The 25,053-nt window shown below is 41.4% G+C and overlaps 2 protein-coding genes across 2 annotated transcripts; both read left to right on the forward strand.

Moving 5' to 3' along the window:
• Window positions 1-8,607: 8,607 nt before the first annotated feature.
• On the forward strand, window positions 8,608-11,842 carry LOC139385082 (U2 small nuclear ribonucleoprotein A'-like). The gene is made up of 9 exons (XM_071130128.1): window positions 8,608-8,828; window positions 8,992-9,139; window positions 9,238-9,316; window positions 9,556-9,602; window positions 9,767-9,869; window positions 10,240-10,319; window positions 10,678-10,756; window positions 11,145-11,238; window positions 11,426-11,842. Exons 1-9 carry the CDS (start codon window positions 8,747-8,749, stop codon window positions 11,713-11,715), a joined length of 1,002 nt encoding a protein of 333 aa, XP_070986229.1. The 5' UTR covers window positions 8,608-8,746; the 3' UTR covers window positions 11,716-11,842.
• Window positions 11,843-22,810: 10,968 nt separating this feature from the next.
• Window positions 22,811-24,271, forward strand: LOC139384826 (guanylyl cyclase-activating protein 2-like). Its single transcript, XM_071129720.1, has 4 exons — window positions 22,811-23,011; window positions 23,146-23,295; window positions 23,742-23,850; window positions 24,144-24,271. Exons 1-4 carry the CDS (start codon window positions 22,811-22,813, stop codon window positions 24,269-24,271), a joined length of 588 nt encoding a protein of 195 aa, XP_070985821.1.
• Window positions 24,272-25,053: the final 782 nt, after the last annotated feature.

Here is a 25,053-nt window from a genome sequence, read left to right on the forward strand (position 1 = left end):
CAATTCTCAGTTCCTATGCTTCCTGGCTGATGTTTTGGTCACTTTTGAATGCTGGCGGTGCTTTCACTCTAGTGGTAGCATGAGACGGAGTCTACAACCCACACAAGTGGCTCAGGTAGTGCAGTGGCTCAGGTAGTCCGACGTCCACAGGTGGGGGTTGTGCTTACAGTCCAACACCGTGCAGGACGTTTGGCATTTGCCAGAGAACACCAAGATTGGCAAATTCGCTACTGGCGCCCGGTGCTCTGCACAGATGAATGCAGGTTCACACTGAGCACATGTGACAGACGTGACAGAGTCTGGAGACGCCGTGGAGAACGTTCGGCTGCCTGCTTCATCCTCCAGCATGACCGGTTTGGCGGTGGGTCAGTCATGGTGTGGGGTGGCATTTCTTTGGGGGGCCGCACAGCCCTCCATGTGCTCGCCAGAGATAGCCTGACTGCCAGTAGGTACCGAGATGAGATTCTCAGACGCCTTGTGAGACCATATGCTGGTGCGATTGGCCCTGGGCTCCTCCTAATGCAAGACAATGCTAGACCTCATGTGGCTGGAGTGTGTCAGCAGTTCCTGCAAGAGGAGGGCATTGATGCTATGGACTGGCCCGCCCGTTCCCCAGACCTGAATCCAATTGAGCACATCTGGGACATCATGTCTCGCTCCATCCACCAATGCCACGTTGCACCACAGACTGTCCAGGAGTTGGAGGATGCTTTAGTCCAGGTCTAGGTGGAGATCCCTCAGGAGACCATCCGCCACCTCATCAGGAGCATGCCCAGGCGTTGTAGGGAGGTCATACAGGCACGTGGAGGCCACACACACTACTGAGCCTCATTTTGACTTGTTTTAAGGACATTACATCAAAGTTGGATCAGCCTGTAGTGTGGTTTTCCACTTTAATTTTGAGTGACTCCAAATCAGGACCTCCATGGGTTGATAAATTTGATTTCCATTGATAATTTTTGTGTGATTTTGTTGTCAGCACATTCAACTATGTAAAGAAAAAAGTATTTAATGAGAATATTTCATTCATTCAGATCTAGGATGTGTTATTTTAGTGTTCCTTTTATTTTTTTGAGCAGTGTATATATACAGTGGGGAGAACAAGTATTTGATACACTGCCGATTTTGCAGGTTTTCCTACTTACAAAGCATGTAGAGGTCTATAATTGTTTTTATCATAGGTACACTTCAACTGTGAGAGACGGAATCTAAAATCCAGAAAATCACATGGTATGATTAAGTAGTTAATTAGCATTTTATTGCATGACATAATTTTATATATATATATACATATATATATATACAGTACCAGTCAAAAGTTTGGACACACCTACTCATTCCAGGGTTGTTCTTTGTTTTGACTATTTTCTACATTAATTAACACATAAGGAATCATTAAGTGACCAAAAAAGTGTATATTCTAGATTCTTTAAAGTAGCCACCCTTTGCCTTGAAGACAGCTTTGCACACACTTGGCATTCTCTCCACCAGCTTCATGAGGTAAATGCTTTACATTAAACAGGTGTGCCTTGTTAAAAGTTCATTTGTGGAATTTCTTTCTTTCTTAATGTGTTTGATCCAATCAGTTGTGTTGTGACAAGGTAGATGGGGTATACAGAATATAGCACTATTTGGTAATCGACCCAAGTCCATATTAGGGCAAGAACAGCTCCAATAAGCAAAGATAAACGACAGTCCATCATTACTTTAAGACCTGAAGGTAAGTCAATCTGAAAATTTAAAGAACTTTGAAAGTTTCTTCAAGTGCAGTCGCAAAAGCCATCAAGAGCTATGATGAAACTGCTCCCATGAGGACCACCACAGGAAAGGAAGACCCAGAGTTACCTCTCCTGCAGAGGATAAGTTCATTAGAGTTACCAGCCTTAGATTGCAGCCCTTTTGCAGTTCAAGAAACAGTCACATCTCAACATCAACTGGTCAGAGGAGACTGTGTGAATCAGGCATTCATGGTCGAATTGCTGCAAAGAAACCACTTCTAAAGGACACCAATAAGAAGAAAAGACTGCTTGGGCCAAGCAACACAAGCTATGGACATTAGACCGGTCTGATGAGTCCAAATGTGAGATTTTCTGGTTCCAACCAACGCTTCTTTGTGAGACGCAGAGTAGATGAACCGACGATCTCAGATGACCTGGCATCAACAATCACTCAACCTCAACCCAGTTGAGATGGTTTGGGATGAGTTGGACTGCAGAGTGAAGGAAAAGCAGCAATCAAGTGCTCAGTATACGTGGGAACTCCTTCAAGACTGTTGGAAAAGCATTACAGGTGACGCTGGTTGAGAGAATGCCAAGTGTGCAAAGCTGTCATCAAGGCAAAGGGTGGCTACTTTGAAGAATCTAAAATCTAAAACATATTTTCATTTGTTTAACAGTTTTTTGGTTAGTACATGATTCCATGTGTTATTTCATAGTTTTGATGTCTTCACTATAATTCTACAATGTAGCAAATAGTAAAATAAGAATAAATAAAAGTTAAACGGGTTTGTTATATCTCAGTCGTCTGTGATGTATATAGTGTGGGATGCAAACTCAAAATGGTATACATTTCAACTGTATATCTGACATGGTACAGGTGTTTAACCATTTGTGTGAGGTGTATACCTTTGTTTTCGAAGTAGATTTTTTGAAGACTACCAGGAAACACTGTGTGACCATGATTTAGCCCACTCCAGTATTACAATGACATGATGTACACTAGAATATGGCAGTGTTTCTGTCATTGGTAACATGTATCTTCTTCTATCTTTTTGACTGCAATAAATACCTGCTGTTTAAACATGTTGATGTTGTTTACACATGTTGATGTTGGAGGTGATGGTGCTGGAGATGATTTTTTTCAACAAAAAAAAATTTAATGTAAAGTTTTTTTAAGTTTTCTTGTTTTTCAATCAACCAACAAAACACATTCCACATTCACAGATGTGACAGGCTTTTAAAAAATGCAGGATTTTAATCCATGACGGCGTAGTGTGTTACTAGTAACACACTACGCCGTTAGTAACACACTACACCGTCATGGTTTAAAATCCTGCAGCGCACGCAAGGTCCCCCTGTTCAAGCCAGCGCATGTCCAGGCCCGTCTGAAGTTTGCCAATGACCATCTGGATGATCCAGAGGAGGAATGGGAGAAGGTCATGTGGTCTGATGAGACAAAAATAGAGCTTTTGGGTTTAAACTCCACTCACCATGTTTGGAAGAAGAAGAAGGATGAGTACAACCCCAAGAACACCATCCCAACCGTGAAGCACGGGTGTGGAAACATCATTCTTTGGGGATGTTTTTCTGCAAAGGGGACAGGACGACTGCACCGTATTGAGGGGAGGATGGATGGGGCCATGTATCGCGAGATGTTAGCCAACAACCTCCTTCCCTCAGTAAGAGCATTGAAGATGGGTTGTGGCTGGGTCTTCCAGCATGACAACGACCTGAAACACACAGCCAGGGCAACTAAAGAGTGGCTCCATAAGAAGCATCTCAAGGTCCTGGAGTGGCCTAGCCAGTCTCCAGACCTGAACCCAATAGAAAATCTTTGGAGGGAGCTGAAAGTCCGTATTGCCCAGTGACAGCCCCGAAACCTGAAGGATCTGGAGAAGGTCTGTAGGGAGGAGTGGGCCAAAATCCCTGCTGCAGTGTGTGCAAACCTGGTCAAGAACTACAGGAAACGTATGATCTCTGTAATTGCAAACAAAGGTTTCTGTACCAAATATTAAGTTCTGCTTTTCTGATGTATCAAATACTTATGTCATGCAATAAAATGCTAATTAATTACTTAAAAATCATACAATGTGATTTTCTGGATGTTTGTTTTAGATTCCATCTTTCACAGTTGAAGTTTATCTATGATTAAAAAAAAGTACAGACCTCTACATGCTTTGTAAGTAGGAAAACCTGCAAAATCAGCAGTGTAGCAAATACTTCTTCTCCCCACTGTATATATTGGCATGATGTTTTTGCACATTTTCTATTCAAATGCAATAAGCTTTCTCCTGCATTTACTCTACAGTCTGCAATGATTTAAAGGTTTAGAGAATTTCATAACAAGTCCAAAATATTTTTTTGCAGCTGCATTGTATGGAGACGGCACCTACTTTGCTGTAAATGCAAAAATACTCTGCCAGTGACAAATACTCAAAACCGGATCCCCAAGGCCAGAAGTACATGTACCCACAGTGCCTTGCGAAAGTATTCGGCCCCCTTGAACTTTTCGACCTTTTGCCACATTTCAGGCTTCAAACATAAAGATATAAAACTGTATTTTTTTGTGAAGAATCAACAACAAGTGGGACACAATCATGAAGTGGAACGACATTTATTGGATATTTCAAACTTTTTTAACAAATCAAAAACTGAAGAATTGGGAGTGCAAAATTATTCAGCCCCTTTACTTTCAGTGCAGCAAACTCTCTCCAGAAGTTCAGTGAGGATCTCTGAATGATCCAATGTTGACCTAAATGACTAATGATGATAAATACAATCCACCTGTGTGTAAATAAGTCTCCGTATAAATGCACCTGCACTGTGATAGTCTCAGAGGTCCGTCAAAAGCACAGAGAGCATCATGAAGAACAAGGAACACACCAGGCAGGTCCGAGATACTGTTGTGAAGAAGTTTAAAGCCGGATTTGGATACAAAAAGATTTCCCAAGCTTTAAACATCCCAAGGAGCACTGTGCAAGCGATAATATTGAAATGGAAGGAGTATCAGACCACTGCAAATCTACCAAGACCTGGCCGTCCCTCTAAACTTTCAGCTCATACAAGGAGAAGACTGATCAGAGATGCAGCCAAGAGGCCCATGATCACTCTGGATGAACTGCAGAGATCTACAGCTGAGGTGGGAGACTCTGTCCATAGGACAACAATCAGTCGTATATTGGACAAATCTGGCCTTTATGGAAGAGTGGCAAGAAGAAAGCCATTTCTTAAAGATATCCATAAAAAGTGTCGTTTAAAGTTTGCCACAAGCCACCTGGGAGACACACCAAACATGTGGAAGAAGGTGCTCTGGTCAGATGAAACCAAAATTGAACTTTTTGGCAACAATGCAAAACGTTATGTTTGGCGTAAAAGCAACACAGCTCATCACCCTGAACACACCATACCCACTGTCAAACATGGTGGTGGCAGCATCATGGTTTGGGCCTGCTTTTCTTCAGCAGGGACAGGGAAGATGGTTAAAATTGATGGGAAGATGGATGGAGCCAAATACAGGACCATTCTGGAAGAAAACCTGATGGAGTCCTGAGACTGGGACGGAGATTTGTCTTCCAACAAGACAATGATCCAAAACATAAAGCAAAATCTACAATGGAATGGTTCAAAAATAAACATATCCAGGTGTTAGAATGGCCAAGTCAAAGTCCAGACCTGAATCCAATCGAGAATCTGTGGAAAGAACTGAAAACTGCTGTTCACAAATGCTCTCCATCCAACCTCACTGAGCTCGAGCTGTTTTGCAAGGAGGAATGGGAAAAAATGTCAGTCTCTCGATGTGCAAAACTGATAGAGACATACCCCAAGCGACTTACAGCTGTAATCGCAGCAAAAGGTGGCGCTACAAAGTATTAACTTAAGGGGGCTGAATAATTTTGCACGCCCAATTTTTCAGTTTTAGATTTTTTTTTAAAGTTTGAAATATCCAATAAATGTCGTTCCACTTCATGATTGTGTCCCACTTGTTGTTGATTCTTCACAAAAAAATACAGTTTTATATCTTTATGTTTGAAGCCTGAAATGTGGCAAAAGGTCGCAAAGTTCAAGGGGGCCGAATACTTTCGCAAGGCACTGTATAATCAAAACTAGAAATTTAACGTCTGTGCCCAGTGGGATCTGCTTTATAATTCAAATGCAATTATATATTTATTTTTTTACTTGTGACATGCTCTATATTGGAATATTCAGTCAAGTCAAACTCAAAATGTTTAGATAGCAACAATTTCAGCCTAGAAGGTTTTGTGATTTTTACTGATTCCATGTCCACTTTGTTTGAATGTCTAAAACATCACCAGAACATCTAACTTCACAAAAATATTGATTCACATTCCCAGACAGCACAGATGATGTAAAATCCTGGGCTAAAAGGCTATTTAAATGGAGATTCTCCATTGAGCATGCTTTTTTAGTCCAGGACTAGGTTTAATAATTTCTATCCAGGAAACCAGCCCATAGTGTTTTCACTTGAACAGTAAGTCATCAGGTTGTGTGAAAGTTCACTTCAAGAAAGTAATAACCTTTGGCGGTTCTCAGAGAACACAATTCTTACAAAGTGGGTCATGAACCATGGTTTTTGCTTTGTTGCATGCACATATTTGGATCATAAAGCCTTTCGGTTAATGAATAGTGAATATGGCTGTTCTGATAAATCTTGTGATAATGCTTCTTTCTGTTGGTCTGCAATAAATGTAAAAATAAAGCTAAACTAAATATATTGCATTAACATGCTGTTTTCCCCCATTTTTAAATGTGTTGAGGGACCTGGAAAAGGCGGGGATCATTTACTGTGGACTGATTTGAACTACTGTTATTGTACATTCAACTTAAAGAAATGTTTGCACCTGAAATAATTTTGGTGTGGCACAGCAATACTAATGCAATCAAGACATCTTAGATTTGGTATTATTTTGATTTAAGGCGAAAATGTAAAAACTAGGCAAGGGCAGTGAATCATTTCACAACTTGTAAAAGTTGAATATATTTGGTTCAGGAAAATTACAACCAACAATGGCAAATATATTGCGCCTTTGAACTTTGGTGTGAATCACTTCAACATTTCAGACCCTGAGAGGAATGAGCATAGAAATAGATACTGTAGAAAGAGACTGATTCTGTGTCTCTCCAGTCTGGTTGAAAAGCTTCATAGTGTCTGTATCCACTGCAGTTTTTTAATGAGGACGTCTCTCACACAGTCATACCATCATTACTGTTGTTGGGTGAGAAGTAAATGTCTTTCTTCTAAATCACGCGTCAAGCTCATTCCACAGAGGGCTGAGTGTCTGTGGGTTTTCTCTCTCTGTGTCCCATACCTGTGGGACAGAGAGAGAGATCCCAGAGAGAAGAAAGGCAGGTAGCTTAGTAAAACTAATACAGTTTAGTATGTTCATTATCGTTGTAAAAGATTACATCCACACGCACAATTACCTCTGCACATGTATTGCCGCGTTTCGGTCAGTAACCAGCAAGACAAGACAGACAACAGAAATGTTGACAACACTCATCAGCAATGATGTCACGGTAAGTCTATTACACCTGGTTTATTTGAATGTACATATACTGTAGATCCTGTGTGCATGAGTCATCTTTTAGGATGAACTGAACTGTTATGGGGATGTTATTCCCAGCATCACAAACAAGAGAGACAGACAGCATGGCACTGTGCATGTTAATGTTCATCTTCACATCACAACATATTCCACTATCAGGGTCCCACACACATTCATTCATTCACTCCACACAGTTTCTTTTTTAAGTATCAAAATCCCTTAAATGTGGGTCCCACCCTTCCTTACCCTTCAAGATGAAATAATTTCTTTCACTTTCACTTTGATGCTGACCTAGCAGATCGCTGGATACCCCCTCAGAACCCATGTCCATTATTTAACTACTCCTTTAAAAGACAATAAGCACACAATTGCAGAGCTAAGGCACCAGTCTGTTTATAACACATAAAAGGATGACCACACCATCAGAGGATTAGAGAGGGAAGAAATGGTCCCAATTATAGCAAAGATGAGGATAAGTTGCCCTGCTTAACTTCCTGTGGGCGAGGTGAAGCTGAGAAAAATCTATTAGTAACCTACCTGCGGGTAAATAACACGCTAAATGGGATTATCATTGTATATGAACAGAGGATATCTAATTGGAATTCAGAAACATGTTATGCCTAGGTGACTTTCAAATAAGTTGCCATAACTGAGAAACCAAAAGATCACTGCACTCACTTATTGATATGTGTGTGGCTCAGTTGGTAGAGCATGGCACTAGCAACACCTGGGTTGTGGGTTTGATTCCCATGGGGGGCAAGTAGGAAGCAATATTAAAATATAGGTACTCATTACTGTAAATTGCTCTGGATAAGAGCATCTGCTAAATTACTCAAATTCAACCAAATGAAGAGATGTAGTTTGACCGTGCAATCTCAATTATCATCTCGCCTCTTCCTCTCTGATAATACCAGTTGGATAACACCTAAACTGACCTGTGGGTGGCAGCAATAAGCCGGAAAGCATCTAGTCCGCCAGAAAGTTACAAGAAGATCCGGGATCCTTGGGACATCCCTGCCCCATTAAAGATTACATTTTAAATGTTTAGGGTAAGGGTCGGGGTTAAGTTTAGCGTAGGGACGTCCCAAGGATTCCAGAACTCACTGACTGAAGAAGAAGGGGCAATAGAGATGTGCAGCTATCTCGGTCTGGTGAGACCCTTATCAAGTGAATAAGGTTCTGGAAAGCTTCTAGACAAATACATAGTCACCCCCGTGAGATCCTGACAGTTGTCTTTGAATGATTATCAGTCATCATCAGACACTTATTGAACCTATTAAGATCTCAGCGCTAGAGCGCGCTCGATTAAATTTGACCAGTTATTAGTTTACACCGAGTTGCATTGTGGGAGTAGACTTACTTCCGGGCGGCAGCGTGTTGAAAAAGCATTGTAAGGACTGGATTTTTTTTTAAATCAAGAAACCCGCTTATTACATTTTTTTGCTTTCCCAGTTAGCCGTCGATATGGTAAAATTATCGGCAGAGCTAATTGAGCAGGCTGCTCAATACACAAACCCCGTGCGCGACAGAGAGCTGGATCTGCGAGGTAAAATAAACCTTCGCATTTCATGCTAGCTAGCTAGAAAAGCTAACTCTGGTTGGCTAGGCCTTCGCACTGTAATAACTGATGGATAGTGATTGCTAACTGCTAGCTACACCATCAAAACTATCTGGCTAACCTTATGCTGGTATGCTCTGCTCTCATTTAGGTTACAAAATTCCTGTACTTGAAAACCTTGGGGCTACACTTGACCAGTTTGATACCATCGATTTCTCTGACAATGAAATCAGAAAACTGGACGGCTTCCCTTTGCTCAAGAGGCTCAAAACGTTGCTCATGAACAACAACAGAATATGGTAACTTTCGCAGTAATTGTGTTGTCTAGGATTGCTAGAATTCGTTTTAAGGTTAGCTTCCTAGCTAGCTATCACTGTGTTTTGTGTGCTCCCCACAGTCGTGTTGGTGAAAACCTTGAACAGGCATTGCCGAGTATGAGGGAGCTGATCCTCACAAGCAACAACATCCAGGAATTGGTGAGTTATCACACATCTCATCAGTGAATCGGTCAAGGCCTTATCTGATCAGATCTTTTAAAATAATTACTGATTGGGAGCATTTTACTTACGCATGTTGTTGATTGGAAAAATATGACCTGTGCTGTTATTTAGCAATATTTGTGACATGAGTGTGCTCCTGCGTTAAATTACAGCGGTTGAACCATCGATTTGTTTTTAATGTGTTGGCATGTTTTTAAATGTGCTTTTACCTCCAGGGTGATTTGGATCCGCTAGCCTCAGTGAAGACATTGACCCTTCTCAGGTATCTCATGATCAATACTTGCCTCTACTACAACACCTAGTTAAGTCAGATTCATGCATTAATTTCACTGTAAATTGCAGGACAAGATGAGTTGCTATATTTGTGCACCTAAATCCTGTGTTTTGTGAGTCAATATCGTAATCTCTGATTTTATGACATCTCAGTCTCCTAAGGAATCCAGTGACCAACAAGAAACACTACAGGCTCTATGTCATCAACAAAATTCCCCAGATTCACGTGCTTGACTTCCAGAAGGTCAAGTTAAAGGTAAGTGCATGCCATCGTTCAGAAACTAAATATAGAAAAGCGTTGTCATTACCAGGTCCAAAGGGTGGTCATTTATAACACAGGTCAGGTTGTATGAAACAACGTTGTTTTTTGTAATGATGTAGGCCTTTAGTCAGGGCAAACAATCACATACCGTTGGACTTGGCCTACGAAGGCCCTAGTTTTTCATCTTTGCAGTGCAATGATAAAGAAGCCTGCAGAATAGAAGGAATTGTATAGGAGAGCTCTGTCTTCCATACAGAAAGTGCTGTATTTGTATGTTTTTCCCAAACCTCTGTCCATCCTTCTCGTGAAGGTGTCGTTGTCTGATTGGAAAAGCTCTCACTTTAACTGTGATGTATTACCATAGGAGCGTCAGGAGGCGGAGAAAATGTTCAAGGGCAAACGAGGTGCTCAGCTTGCAAAGGATATTGCCAAGCGGACCAAAACGTAAGATGAAAGTCCCTGTCGGACGGCAGCTCCTTAGAATCACTGGACACTGGCTGGTGGGGGTGTCGGACAATCACCGGAACACTCTAGAATTGGACTATCTGCACCACCGATCACTCTTGTAGATGGGGTGTTGCGTAGCAACTGGAGTATCTAAATATGTGTTGACCCAACTACTGTGAACACCCCCCATGCAACAGTGTTTCTTAGGAGCGCCGTCTCTGGCATTTCCTGTCGTATCAGTTTATTTGACTCAATAAGAAAAGATACTACACCTGAGATACTACACTGGTTGAGAGGCTAGAGAAGCACCCATCCCCTCCATGTTCTCTCTAACTCTGCTGGTGTGCGTTCTCAGGTTCACCCCCGGAGCTGCCGTGCAGCAGCCTGAGAAGAAGAAGATGGGACCGTCTCCCGCTGACGTGGAAGCGATCAAGGCACTTCATAATTTATTTATACATTTTATTTAGCACCAGAAAATGTACACTCGCTGTGTAGTTTGTTCCTTTTGGCGAGCTTTCATTCCACAGATTGTGTATTTCAAACTCATTGCAACACATGGATTAGACCTACGTCATTGTTTTCAGACAGTGACACACTATGGCGTGGACAGCTCAGTTTCTATACCACTATTCCATTGACCTAATGTAATGTTCACAATTTTAATGGTCAATTTATGGTCTGCTAAACAAATGAATGTAACGGGACTGGCAATCTACTCTAATGGTTCTTTCAAAAAGAGTCTGTTCATCACAACCGAAATGCCCATCTAATGTAATGGTTCTGTATGTATGAACTAATACATTTGTTCTGTGCCCTACCCAGAATGCAATAGCTAACGCCTCGTCTCTGGCCGAGGTGGAGAGGTTGAAGGGGATGCTGCAGGCTGGTCAGATCCCCGGACGGGAGGTCAGACAAGGTGTGTACAGGCGACTAGATCTTCTCCATATGACATGTCCAAGGCATGTACTGTGTGTCTGTCATATCCTGCGTTGTCTGAGTATTTAAATGAGCCATCGATGGACAAAGTAAACAGCATTATGGGGCAGAGGGGTTTGCATATATGGTTCTTTGACTGTTTCAGGACTTTATTTCTCCTGTTGCAGTCCCCCCGGAAATGGTGGAGGTGGAAGAGGAAGAGGAGGAGAACGGGGTTGTACATATGCAACGAGAGATACAGACAGAGGAAGGAAATGGAGTGGAGGAGATGGAAGAGGATGTGGTGGAGGAGGTACAGGGAAAGGTGGAGGAGGTAGATGTCAAGGAGGTGGAGGAGGTAGAAAAGGAAAAAGTGGAGGAGAAAGAAGAGGGGGAGGAGGGTGAAAAACAAGAGTCTGAGGAAGATGAGTCTGAGGACGATGATATGGATGAAGACTCACCGGTTAACGGATCATGATCGTTTTATGCGGATCTCATGTCTCAAGTCTTGCTTGATTTGTAAGTTTATATTTGTTGAGCATGCATGTAATGCCATTTTGAGTTATTTTGAGAAATGAAAATACAATAAACATTTTTTTACAAAACGATGCAACCAATGATTACTGATCCAGAATAAACTGATGTCTATACAGTCTTATCCAATACAGTCATACATTTGTTAATACATTTCCAGATTTTTATTTCACTTTAAAATGGTGTGGTATATTTTATTGATCAGTGGATTTTTTAAAATATCAGACTTATTATTGCACACAGTGAGTCCATGCAACTTATGTGACTTAAACACATTTTTACTCCTGAACTTATTATTTAGGCTTGCAATAACAAAGGGATTGAAAACTTGACACAAAACATTTCAGCTTTAAAAGTTTAATTTGTAAAAACATAATTCGACATCAACAGTAAGATGCTGCCGACAGAGATGGTCGCCTCGCTTCAGGTCCTTAGGAAACTGCAGTCATTTTTTATTTTTTTGTATTTCTTACATTGTTAGCCCAGAAAATCTGCCATCACTGCCAGAGTGGCTGCTGCCAACATACAGACAAATCTGCCATCACTGACAGAGTGGCTGCTGCCAACATACAGACAAATCTGCCATCACTGCCAGAGTGGCTGCTGCCAACATACAGACAAATCTGCCATCACTGACAGAGTGGCTGCTGCCAACATACAGACAAATCTGCCATCACTGCCAGAGTGGCTGGTGCCAACATACAGACAAATCTGCCATCACTGCCAGAGTGGCTGGTGCCAACATACAGACAAATCTGCCATCACTGACAGAGTGGCTGCTGCCAACATACAGACAAATCTGCCATCACTGACAGAGTGGCTGCTGCCAACATACAGACAAATCTGCCATCACTGCCAGAGTGGCTGCTGCCAACATACAGACAAATCTGCCATCACTGACAGAGTGGCTGCTGCCAACATACAGACAAATCTGCCATCACTGCCAGAGTGGCTGGTGCCAACATACAGACAAATCTGCCATCACTGACAGAGTGGCTGCTGCCAACATACAGACAAATCTGCCATCACTGCCAGAGTGGCTGCTGCCAACATACAGACAAATCTGCCATCACTGCCAGAGTGGCTGCTGCCAACATACAGACAAATCTGCCATCACTGACAGAGTGGCTGCTGCCAACATACAGACAAATCTGCCATCATTGACAGAGTGGCTGCTGCCAACATACAGACAAATCTGCCATCACTGACAGAGTGGCTGTTGCCAACATACAGACAAATCTGCCATCACTGCCAGAGTGGCTGGTGCCAACATACAGACAAATCTGCCATCACTGACAGAGTGGCTGCTGCCAACATACAGACAAATCTGCCATCACTGCCAGAGTGGCTGGTGCCAACATACAGACAAATCTGCCATCACTGACAGAGTGGCTGCTGCCAACATACAGACAAATCTGCCATCACTGCCAGAGTGGCTGCTGCCAACATACAGACAAATCTGCCATCACTGACAGAGTGGCTGCTGCCAACATACAGACAAATCTGCCATCACTGCCAGAGTGGCTGCTGCCAACATACAGACAAATCTGCCATCACTGCCAGAGTGGCTGCTGCCAACATACAGACAAATCTGCCATCACTGCCAGAGTGGCTGCTGCCAACATACAGACAAATCTGCCATCACTGCCAGAGTGGCTGCTGCCAACATACAGACAAATCTGCCATCACTGCCAGAGTGGCTGCTGCCAACATACAGACAAATCTGCCATCACTGCCAGAGTGGCTGCTGCCAACATACAGACAAATGTGCCATCACTGACAGAGTGGCTGCTGCCAACATACAGACAAATCTGCCATCACTGACAGAGTGGCTGCTGCCAACATACAGACAAATGTGCCATCACTGACAGAGTGGCTGCTGCCAACATACAGACAAATCTGCCATCACTGACAGAGTGGCTGCTGCCAACATACAGACAAATGTGCCATCACTGACAGAGTGGCTGCTGCCAACATACAGACAAATCTGCCATCACTGACAGAGTGGCTGCTGCCAACATACAGACAAATCTGCCATCACTGACAGAGTGGCTGCTGCCAACATACAGACAAATGTGCCATCACTGACAGAGTGGCTGCTGCCAACATACAGACAAATCTGCCATCACTGACAGAGTGGCTGCTGCCAACATACAGACAAATCTGCCATCACTGCCAGAGTGGCTGCTGCCAACATACAGACAAATCTGCCATCACTGCCAGAGTGGCTGCTGCCAACATACAGACAAATCTGCCATCACTGACAGAGTGGCTGCTGCCAACATACAGACAAATCTGCCATCACTGCCAGAGTGGCTGCTGCCAACATACAGACAAATCTGCCATCACTGCCAGAGTGGCTGCTGCCAACATACAGACAAATCTCCTGACGTTTTAATACATTTAATAAAGGTATCACTAGTCACTTTAAGAATGTCGACATATCCTACATTATTCATCTCATATGTATATACTCTATTCTATACCATCTACTGCCTATGCTGCACGGCCATCGCTCATCCATATATTTATATGTACATATTCTATTCATCCCGTTACATTTTTTTAAACCTTTATTTAACTAGACAAGTCAGTTAAGAACAAATTCTTATTTTCAATGACGGCCTAGGAACAGTGGGTTAACTGCCTTGTTCAGGGGCAGAACGCTGTGTAAGGTAGTCGTTGTGAATTTGTTGGATTACTTGTTAGATATTACTGCATTGTCGGAACTAGAAGCACAAGCATTTTGCTACACTCACATTAACATCTGCTAGCCATGTGTATGTGACCAATAACATTTGATTTGACATTATGGGTTATTGTGTGTAGGCCAGTAAGTCTAAATTCAATATATTTTAAATGTGGGATGTAACACATGTTTTAGAAGGATTCAAGGGGCGTGAACTTTCTGAAGGCAGTGTAGCTAGTGCCTACCAGTGGCTACTGAATGGAGGATGGCTCATAATAATGGCTGGAATGGAGTTAATGGAATGGTATCAAACACTTGGAAAAACATGAGCTGTCCTCCCCTCAAAAGTGTAGTATTTGAATGGTCTGGTTACTTAAAGGGGCAAACAGCAGTTTCAACATGCATGTTTGAATTGTTTCCAGGACAACTTTAGCATTTTAGCAAGTTAGCAACTTTAGCTAACCACAAGTGTTTTGCAAATACTTAGCATGTTAGCTAATCCTTCCCCATCCCCAACCTTAACCATAGTCGCCTAACCTGCTAATCTAACCTGCTACATTAGTTCACCTAACCTGCTACGTTACTACACATAACCTGCAAGCTGCTATAGTTAGCCACAAATGCTAACACAACAAGCAGCCTGGCCTCAGAGCAAGACATATTATACTATAAATCCTCCAATTCGTATGATATTGTATGATGACTGTTCCATTCGTAACAGCATCCAGGCCAAACTCTAGTGGATTATGGTGAATTTAGGCATATTTGAAATGGTGAAATTGTGGCATGTGGTGGAATTTTATTTCCATGGCCATTTCCTACCATCTACTAGGGGCAACGCGAGAGCCCATATGTCTAGTAGGTTCACAATGAGCTAGGACTTTTGGGATGGGGTTGATGATGGGTTTAAACAGGGATGTACAGGTCAGAGGATTGCAGGTTCAATCCCAGTGGTAAGGCAATTGTTTTGTAATATTGTTTGTTTTAACCCATCCCAAAAGGTAACCCTTACCTTAACCACTGAAGCTAAAATTGTACATTAAACTCTGTACTTCAGCATTTTGAATTTGAGATCAAATTATGAATATGAGGCAGGTACAGAATGTCACCTTTTTATAATGGTATTTTCATACATATCTGTTTTATCAAGAATATATAAAAGCTATTTATGTATTCTGGACATTCCATCTTGCTTGCAAACATTGGTTGAGTCAACATTGTACTAATGTTACTTTACTCTACCACATCAACATGATCATGCTGCATCAACCATTAAAACCAATTTTCTGTCAATTTGACCCAGGTGTTTTGGCACATCACTCATTTATTAAGTAGCTCAAACATTGGATTGGCTATTAATAACATTTACTTTATCGACAGGAGTGGAATAAATCAGCCTGCTCGTTCATTGATAAGGTCACCAAACATTGCATTAATGATGAGCACAATAAAAGAAAGAGGGCATTTCTAACATGCCACGATGGCATAGATTTGCAGGATAACTTATTTGGGGTGCAAAAATGAATGTGGCACTGACTCGCCCATGTGCGTAAGGCACATGCAGTTACAAAGTTGGTTTGAATAAGCGGCAGGTGTTGGATCAAGGTCCACCTTTTTTGTATATTTGAAAGGGGTAGGAGGTAAAAAGAAAAGTACATTTTTACCACTAAAAACCCAGTCTGAAACCTCCTTACGTAACCTGTAAAAAACTAGTAGCAGGTTTAGCTGAACGGAGCTGTATTTTTACAGGTAAATTCCTTAACACCTCCATTGCAAACAGCTCCCATGGTTTAACAAGGATAGGAGAGGAGAGTGACAGATTGCTATAATTGTCATCAGCTTGCTCTGTAACTATCCATTCTTACAAGAGTAGAACATCTTGATTCTCCACTCTGCAACATGACTCAGAAACACTGATGGCTGGACAAGATTGTTGTGACATTACTTTAAATGACAAGATATATTAAATATGTGAAGTACTTTTTTGTTGGTTGTTTCTGGCTGTTCTGAAGGGCTCACAAAACATGCATCCTGTTTGCAAGAGGTTTGCACTTAAGTAATACTGCAAAAAATATGTCCAAGAAATGTACTTTTTGTCCTGTATACAAAGCGTTATGTTATGTTTAGAGAAAATCCAACACAACAAAATCCAACACAACACATCACTGAGTAACACGTTTCATATTTTCAAGCATGGTGGTGACTGCATCCCCCTACTGTATTCATTGTCATTGGCAAGGACTAGGGAGTTTTTTTTGTTGAAAACAATGGAATACAGCAAAGCACATGCAAAATCCTAGAGGTTCAGTCTGCTTTCCAACAGACACTGGGGGGACTAATTCACCATTCAGCATAACAAAAACCTAAAACACAAGGCCAAATCTACCACTAAACATTACAAGATCCTGAGTGGCCTAGTAACAGTTTTGATTTAAATCGGCTTGAAAATCTATGGTAAGACTTGAACATGTTTAGCAATGATGAACAACTGTCACACCCTGATCTGTTTCACCTGTCTTTGTGAATGTCTCCACTTCCCTCCAGGTGTCGCCCATCTTCCCCATTATCTCGACAACAGCCGAGTCACTTCCGAGCTGAACATCCCCACTCAGCCCCTCTCCATTCCCATGGATGTTAGAGCGCTGGGCGGGCGCTCTATAGGATGGGTCACTCATAATAACACTCCCCTCCGCCTCTCCTTCCAGTTCTCTGCTGCCAATGACTGGAATGAACTACAAAAATCTCTGAAACTGCAAACACTTATCTCCCTCACTAGCTTTAAGCACCAGCTGTCAGAGCAGCTCACATATTACTGCACCTGTACATAGCCCATCTATAATTTAGCCCAAACAACTACCTCTCCCCCTACTGTATTTATTTATTTTGCTCCTTTGCTCCCCATTATTTCTATCTCTACTTTGCACATTCTTCCACTGCAAATCTACCATTACAGTGTTTTACTTGCTATATTGTATTTACTTCACCACCACGGCCTTTTTTTGCCTTTACCTCCCTTATCTCACCTCATTTGCTCACATCGTATATAGACTTGTTTATACTGTATTATTGACTGTATGTTTGTTTTACTCCATGTGTAACTCTGTGTTGTTGTATGTGTCGAACTGCTTTGCTTTATCTTGGCCAGGTCGCAATCGTAAACGAGAACTTGTTCTCAACTTGCCTACCTGGTTAAATAAATACATTTTTTAAACCTACGGGTGTCAGAGGATCACAGCGAGACTATTCAATTTCTGCTCATCAAGTCTCCTCAGATTCCTGTGGTTTTGGGATTCTCCTGGCTCCAGTGACACAATCCCCTCATCAACTGGTTTACGTCATTTACCACAACATTAATGGCGAGCCAGGAGTGGCTACAGGGACCAGTGGACGATGACGCTTTTGTAGCTGACAACGGTCCTTCCGGGCAGTCTCACAAACGGATGGCCACCCAACTATTACGTGCGACAACGCTTTTGGTCCCTACCATGGTTCCGGATGTCACCGCATTTGTCGCCGCTTGCACGGTCTGTGTTCAGAACAAGACTCCTTGGTGAAACCCAGAGGACAAACCATCCAGGAATATTTTTTGGGGAGTTCACTGTGTTTTCAATTGGTTTTCTTTGGGAACCTAGATTTCTGTGGCACTTGGTTGCAGTTCCTATTGCTTCCACTGGATGTCAACAGTCATTAGAAATTGGTTGATATTTTTCTTTAGAGAAATGAAGAAGTACGGCTATTCAGAACGAGGGTCCCGCCTAGTGCACCAATGTTTTGGTGCACGCGACCTGGAACGTGGTTCACTTTGTTTTCGTCATGTGTTGAATGCAGTTTATCCCATCTTAAATTTGATTGATTATTTACGTTTTAAAATACCTAAAGTTGGATTAGGAAAGTTTGAAATGTTTGGAACAAGTTTACAGGTAACTTATTAGATATTTTGTAGTCATGTTGGGCGATTTGGCACCAGTGTTTTTCTGAATCCAAATTTTGGAGATATAACGACGGAATTAATCGAACAAAAGGACCATTTGTGATGTTTATGGGACATATTGCAGTGCCAACAGAAGAAGCTCTTCAAAGGTAAGGCATGAATTATACTGTTATTTCTGAGTTCTGTGTCGCGCATGGCGGCTTGATATCTGATTTTCATGTGTTGGTATGCTGGGCGCTGTCCTCAGATAATCGCATGGTTTGCTTTCGCCGTTAAGCCTTTTTGAAATCTAACACGGTGGCTAGATTAACAAGAAGTTAAGCTTTAATTTGGTGCATTGCACTTGTGAATGTATGAAAGTTAAATATTTCAAATATTTTTGGGGGAATTTTGCGCTCTGCAATTTCACTGAATATTGTCAAATCGATCCCGCTAATGGGATTTGATCCATAATACGTTTTTAATGGGGCAGTTAGGGATTTGTGCTTCAGCCCAGCGGCAACCCCAATACTTAAACTGGGGGATGGGACTGTATACTGTAAGTGTAACAAATGTCAAATGTAGAGTAATGTATACAAGGACTGACAGTCAATCAAATCAAATCAAATCAAATCTGATTTGATTTGATTTGATTTGATCTGACAGTCAATGAGATCAACATGACAGCTTTTGCCATATTCTGAAACTATACATTGTTTGTTTATGAAGACATTGTTTACCCGATCATAACCCAAAATAAAATAATGTTTTTACTCTGTTGTTTTTAAATCAAAAATCAAATCAAACTTTGTCACATGCACCAAATACAACAAGTAGACCTTACCATGTAAGTAAGCATTTCATGACAAATAAAGTTTGATTTGATTTTTGATTTATAAACAACTAAGTAATTAAAAAAAACATTTTTACAAAAAAGCACACGTAACCTACATATTAATCATACACACAAACAATCTAGGTCAAATAAGAGTTAGTGAGGACAAGGACACAGCAGGCAAGGTCAGGGTTTCTCAACCTCTATGTGCCAGGGACCTGCACGCTATTCTGCTGGGCACAAACTGGTTGTATCAACATTGTTTCCACATCAGTTCAACAAACATTTTATGAGATAATGTTGAATCTACATAGAAATCTGATTGGATTTGCAAAAAGTCATCAACATAAGGACTTTCATTTATTTCCCCCCAATTTTCCCGTAAAATGACACACCCAAATCTAATTGCCTGTAGCTCAGGCCCTGAAGCAAGGATATGCATATTCTTGGTACCATTTGTAAGGAAACACTTTGCAGTTTGTGGAAATGTGAAATGAATGTAGGAGAATAATACACAATAGATCTGGTAAAAGATAATACAAGAAAAAACCAACCGTTCTTTAGCATTCTTTTGTACCATCTTTGAAATGCAAGAGAAAGGCCATAATGTAATTTTCCAGCCCAGGTGCAATTTAGATTTTGACCACTAGATGGCATCAGTGTATGTGCAAAGTTTTAGACTGAGCCAATGAACCATTGTATTTCTGTTCAAAATGTTGTATCAAGACTGCCCAAATGTGCCTAATTAGTTTATTAATAACTTTCCATGTTCAGAATTGTGCTCCTTCTCCTCAAACAATAGCATGGTATTCTTTCACTGTAATAGCTACAGTAAATTGGACAGTGCAGTTAGATTAAAAATAATTGAAGGTTTCTGCCAATATCAGATATGTCTATGTCCTGGGAAATGTTCTTGCCTACATTAGCTTAACCATCCCGTGGACGGGACACCAATCTCGAATACGTTTTTAAAAGTTTTGTTGATTTCACATTTCATTTTGTTGATTTCCCTTTGATTTCATGTTCGACTCAATCAAAAGTAAATCTTCTGTTTCAATTAAGTTTAAAATTTCACGTTTTAATGTCATGTGCACAAGTACAGTGAAATGCCTTTCTTGCGAACTCCAAACCCAACAATGCAGTAATCAATATCAATGTAGCACTAAAACTAACATAAGGTAGAACAAAAACACACAAGAAATAAAAACAAGAAGAACACAAGAAAGTAAGAAAGTTACAATGTGCAGGGATACTGGGGTGATAGAGGTAGATATTTATGGTGGTAAGCGGACTAGCATTAATAATATGCATGTCAATCTCTCCTGGCTCAAAGTGGAGGAGAGATTGACTTCATCACCTCTTGTATTTGTGAGAGGTATTGACATGTTGAATGCACCGAGCTGTCTGTTTGAACTACTGGCACACAGCTCGGACACCCATGCATACCCCACAAGACATGCCACCAGAGGTCTCTTCACAGTCCCCAATTCCAGAACAGACTATGGGAGGCGCACAGTACTACATAGAGCCATGACTACATGGAACTCTATTCCACATAGTGTAACTCATGCAAGCAGTAAAATGATGGAACAGCGGGGACTGTGAAACAACACAAACATAGGCACAGGCACATGCATACAAACACGCGATAACACACGATAACATGCACATGATACACACATGTACACATGGATTTTGTGTTGTAGATATGTGGTAGTAGAGTAGGGGCCTGAGTGGACACACTTAATACTGTTGTGAAATCTGTTGTGAATGTATTGTAATGTTTAAAAAACTGTATAACTGCCTTCATTTTGCTGGACCCCAGGAAGAGTAGCTGTTGCCTTGACAGCAGCTAACGGGGATCCTTAATAAACACAAACACAGATTCCAGAAAACAACTTCAAATGTGTGTGTGACCTCCGGACATAAATGACTATCAACATTGTTGTTCTATGGCTGGCCTAGGTTGTATTGGTTAGGGCATACTGTAGTTTATGGCTGGCCTAGGTTGTATTGGTTAGGGCATACTGTAGTTTATGGCTGGCCTAGGTTGTATTCGTTAGGGCATACTGTAGTTTATGGCTGGCCTAGGTTGTATTCGTCAGGGCATACTGTAGTTTATGGCTGGCCTAGGTTGTATTCGTTAGGGCATACTGTAGTTTATGGCTGGCCTAGGTTGTATTCGTCAGGGCATACTGTAGTTTATGGCTGGCCTAGGTTGTATTCGTCAGGGCATACTGTAGTTTATGGCTGGCCTAGGTTGTATTCGTTAGGGCATACTGTAGTTTATGGCTGGCCTAGGTTGTATTCGTCAGGGCATACTGTAGTTTATGGCTGGCCTAGGTTGTATTCGTTAGGGCATACTGTAGTTTATGGCTGGCCTAGGTTGTATTCGTCAGGGCATACTGTAGTTTATGGCTGGCCTAGGTTGTATTCGTCAGGGCATACTGTAGTTTATGGCTGGCCTAAGTTGTATTCGTCAGGGCATACTGTAGTTTATGGCTGGCCTAGGTTGTATTCGTCAGGGCTTACTGTAGTTTATGGCTGGCCTAGGTTGTATTCGTCAGGGCATACTGTAGTTGACGTAGAAAAGTGTTTTACAACAGAAAATGAAAACAAGCCTTTCTTATTGGACAAGTTCAGGCAGTCCCTCCCTGTTTCAATCTGTTTTGTTCCATTTGGTGCCCAATGAAAATGACTCAGGCTGGTTGTGAAAGTCCTGGCACTCACTCACCTAATTGGCTTCTCTGTTATATTAAGATGTTCTGTTCTGAGAAGATTTGCGGGCATCAAGCTGGGAACCCCTTTAAGGACAATTGCTTTCGATGTGAAATGCTTACGTGACAGTAATGAATGTCCTCTGGCATAATCCATGGACCATTGGTTATGGACGATTCCTTCATAGTGATTGGTTGATCAGCAGCTCCATGGTTCCACAGTGAAATACAGTTAATTAACCATAGGATGAGAATCACATACTGAGGGACTTTACCAGACAAATTAGCTTGGTCTGAGGGGCTTTGTGTTTTCTATTGATTCCATTTCTGTGCTGTCATGACAGTCTTGACAGCATATAAATAGAATGACTAGAAAGAATGAGATGGGATGGTACAGCCTCATTAAATAATATGTTCAGTCTATCATGGGTGCTAGATTGAGTTTTATTTGTTTTAATGAATTCCATTTCAGATTAATTAAAGCATTTGGGGAGATGTATGATCATTTGAATTGCGGAGAGAGTGTCTAGGTAGGCATTACCTTGAATAATGTTCAGGACAGGCTGACATGAGGGTATATACAGGGACTATAGGCTAGGGTATCATATGTTTTTATCAATTCACAACCCTTGGGGCCTGGGGAAACCTGTCTGACATAATTCCTGTTTTAAAGCTGCTCCAAGTTACCTGACTTAAACATTAGTGAAGCCTCTGTGGTGTCCAACCTCTTATCAGTTCAAGTGCTTTCATGATCGAGTCTTTCCTAATTACTGACACCAACTCGGGAGCCCCTCCTGTTTGTTAATTACCTTTTTTAGTAGATCAACTGCAGAGACTCAGCACCAAGGAGTTTCAGAACAGAGGACAGCGCTCCCCCAACCACCAAACATGGGACAGACACACCAGACCGAGCAGAATGACCCGGAGATCGATGTCAAGGCGCTCCAGGACATGTACAAAAAGTTTGTGACAGAATGCCCGAGCGGTGTTTTATTTATCCACGAGTTCAAGCGTTTTTTTGGCATCGACCCAACTGGGGAAGTCTCTGAGTATGCGGAGAGCATGTTTCGAGCTTTTGACAAGAATGGGGTGAGATAGCCTATTGTATGCTGTATGTTTCTGAGTTTTGCAGTTTTCTATATCCATGCAAATGAACATGGACACCCGTTTTTCTAAGTTTAGGGAAAAAAACGATTGTTTTCAATTTGTCTATGTCTTTTCAGGATAACACCATTGATTTTCTGGAGTTTGTGGCAGCCTTGAATCTGGTCTTCCGGGGGGACTTGGAGCACAAATTACGCTGGTCATTTAAAGTATACGACAAGGACGGCAACGGCTATGTAGATAGGACAGAACTGCGAGCTATTATTGATGTAAGCACCCAGTGAAGGTCGCCCGAGGATTCCACAAAGTCACTTCGGTGTCTAGTGATTAAATTATCCAAGGGTCTTATGGGAGTGTCTTCTTCAGTGGTGGTAAATAAGCTGAAGCAGACAATCAGTTTATCAGTTAAAACTTTCTGGTCAGATGGCTAACTTTTAACAATTCTGATGAGACAATTATGTGTGTTTGTATGTGTGTGTGTAGGCTACTTTTGGTATGAGATGTGGTTTAAATTACAAATCTAAAACAACTTTGATGTGTAAAAACATTAAGTGTGAATGCAAACCTGCAAACAGGTTCCATTGATGTAAGTTAGGCCTAACAATAGTAAAGGTTTTTAGGCCCTCTTACTTTGTGAATGATCTTGGCCCAAATCATTTATAACCATAGACTGTATGTATTGGTTACACACTGTTACTCCTTAATTCCCCCCCAGAGTATATATCGATTAAAGAAGACGTCCAAGAGAGAGCAGGAGGATATGCAGCAGTCGATGAATGAAGTGTGTGAAAGAATACTGAAGACTGTGGATGTGGACAGGGACGGTAGGTGCATACTCAGTCTGAATGTTTACATTATGTGCAGTATTGGGGGCCAATTCAGCAGAGCTCAATGTTGTGGAACAAACAGATGTTTTGAAATCCCTCTTGTTTTCTTCTACATGTAGTCATGTCAGCTCTGTTCATGACATGTTTATCTGCAACGTTCCACAAGGTTTCCATACTGAACGTGGCCCTGGTCTGCTTGTCTAGGTGTGCTGTAGGCCTGCACAGAAACTTCCAGTCTGTCTGTCTGCCTTGTTTTCTGAACAACCTTTCTGTTGTGATGGCCCATACAGGTCACATCACCCTGGAGGAGTTCATCAAGGGGGCCCAGCGAGACCCATGGATCATGAACATGCTCCAACTGGACATGAACCCTTATGGCTGGGTGCTGGAACAGAGAAGGAAGAGCGCACACTTTTAAAACGACTGGAAAGACATCTTAATTTAACAGTTTTCTTCATTTTTTTCCCCCTTTTTTTTCTTAAACTAAATTAGGTTCCAAATCAATTGCACATAATAGGAAAAAATACATTGCAGATTCATTCGGATTGTTTAAGCTAGTTTTAATTATAAGGACAGGAATGGTTGTGTCGATTACCTTTCATAAATTCCATGAGATCTTCATTCTGAGTGAACCTGCAGTGCAGTTTTTCTTCATCTGTAGATGATTTCATTTGGGCCATATGACTTAATTGGAGCCTTAAAACAATGTCAGTTCCACTTGAACTACTTTGCAGATATTAAACAAACAGACAATCATAATATCAATACAAAATATAAAACTCCCAGTTCATGCTACAAAACCAACTTAAGAGGTTTTAAAAATAGGGTATATTTCACTCAAGATTCCATGACAGTAAGGCATTGTTGGGAGAATAGATGGATGCAGTTCAATGCATGAATAATATAATTCACCAATACAGTGCATTTGGAAAGTATTAAGACTCCTTGACTTGTTCCACATTTTGCTACGTTACAGCCTTATTCTAAAATGGATTCAATTGTTTTTTTCCCCCTCATCAATAAACACACAATACCCCATTAATGACAAAGCAAAAACAGGTTTTTAGAAATGTTAGCAAATGTATTAAAAATAAAACAGAAATATAACATTTACATAAGTATTCAGACCTATACTCAGTACTTTGTTGAAGCACCTTTGACAGCGATTACAGCCTTGAGTCCTTGGTATGATGCTACAAG

The sequence above is a fragment of the Oncorhynchus clarkii genome, chromosome 26, assembly GCF_045791955.1.
Source record: "Oncorhynchus clarkii lewisi isolate Uvic-CL-2024 chromosome 26, UVic_Ocla_1.0, whole genome shotgun sequence".
NCBI lineage: Eukaryota > Metazoa > Chordata > Actinopteri > Salmoniformes > Salmonidae > Oncorhynchus > Oncorhynchus clarkii.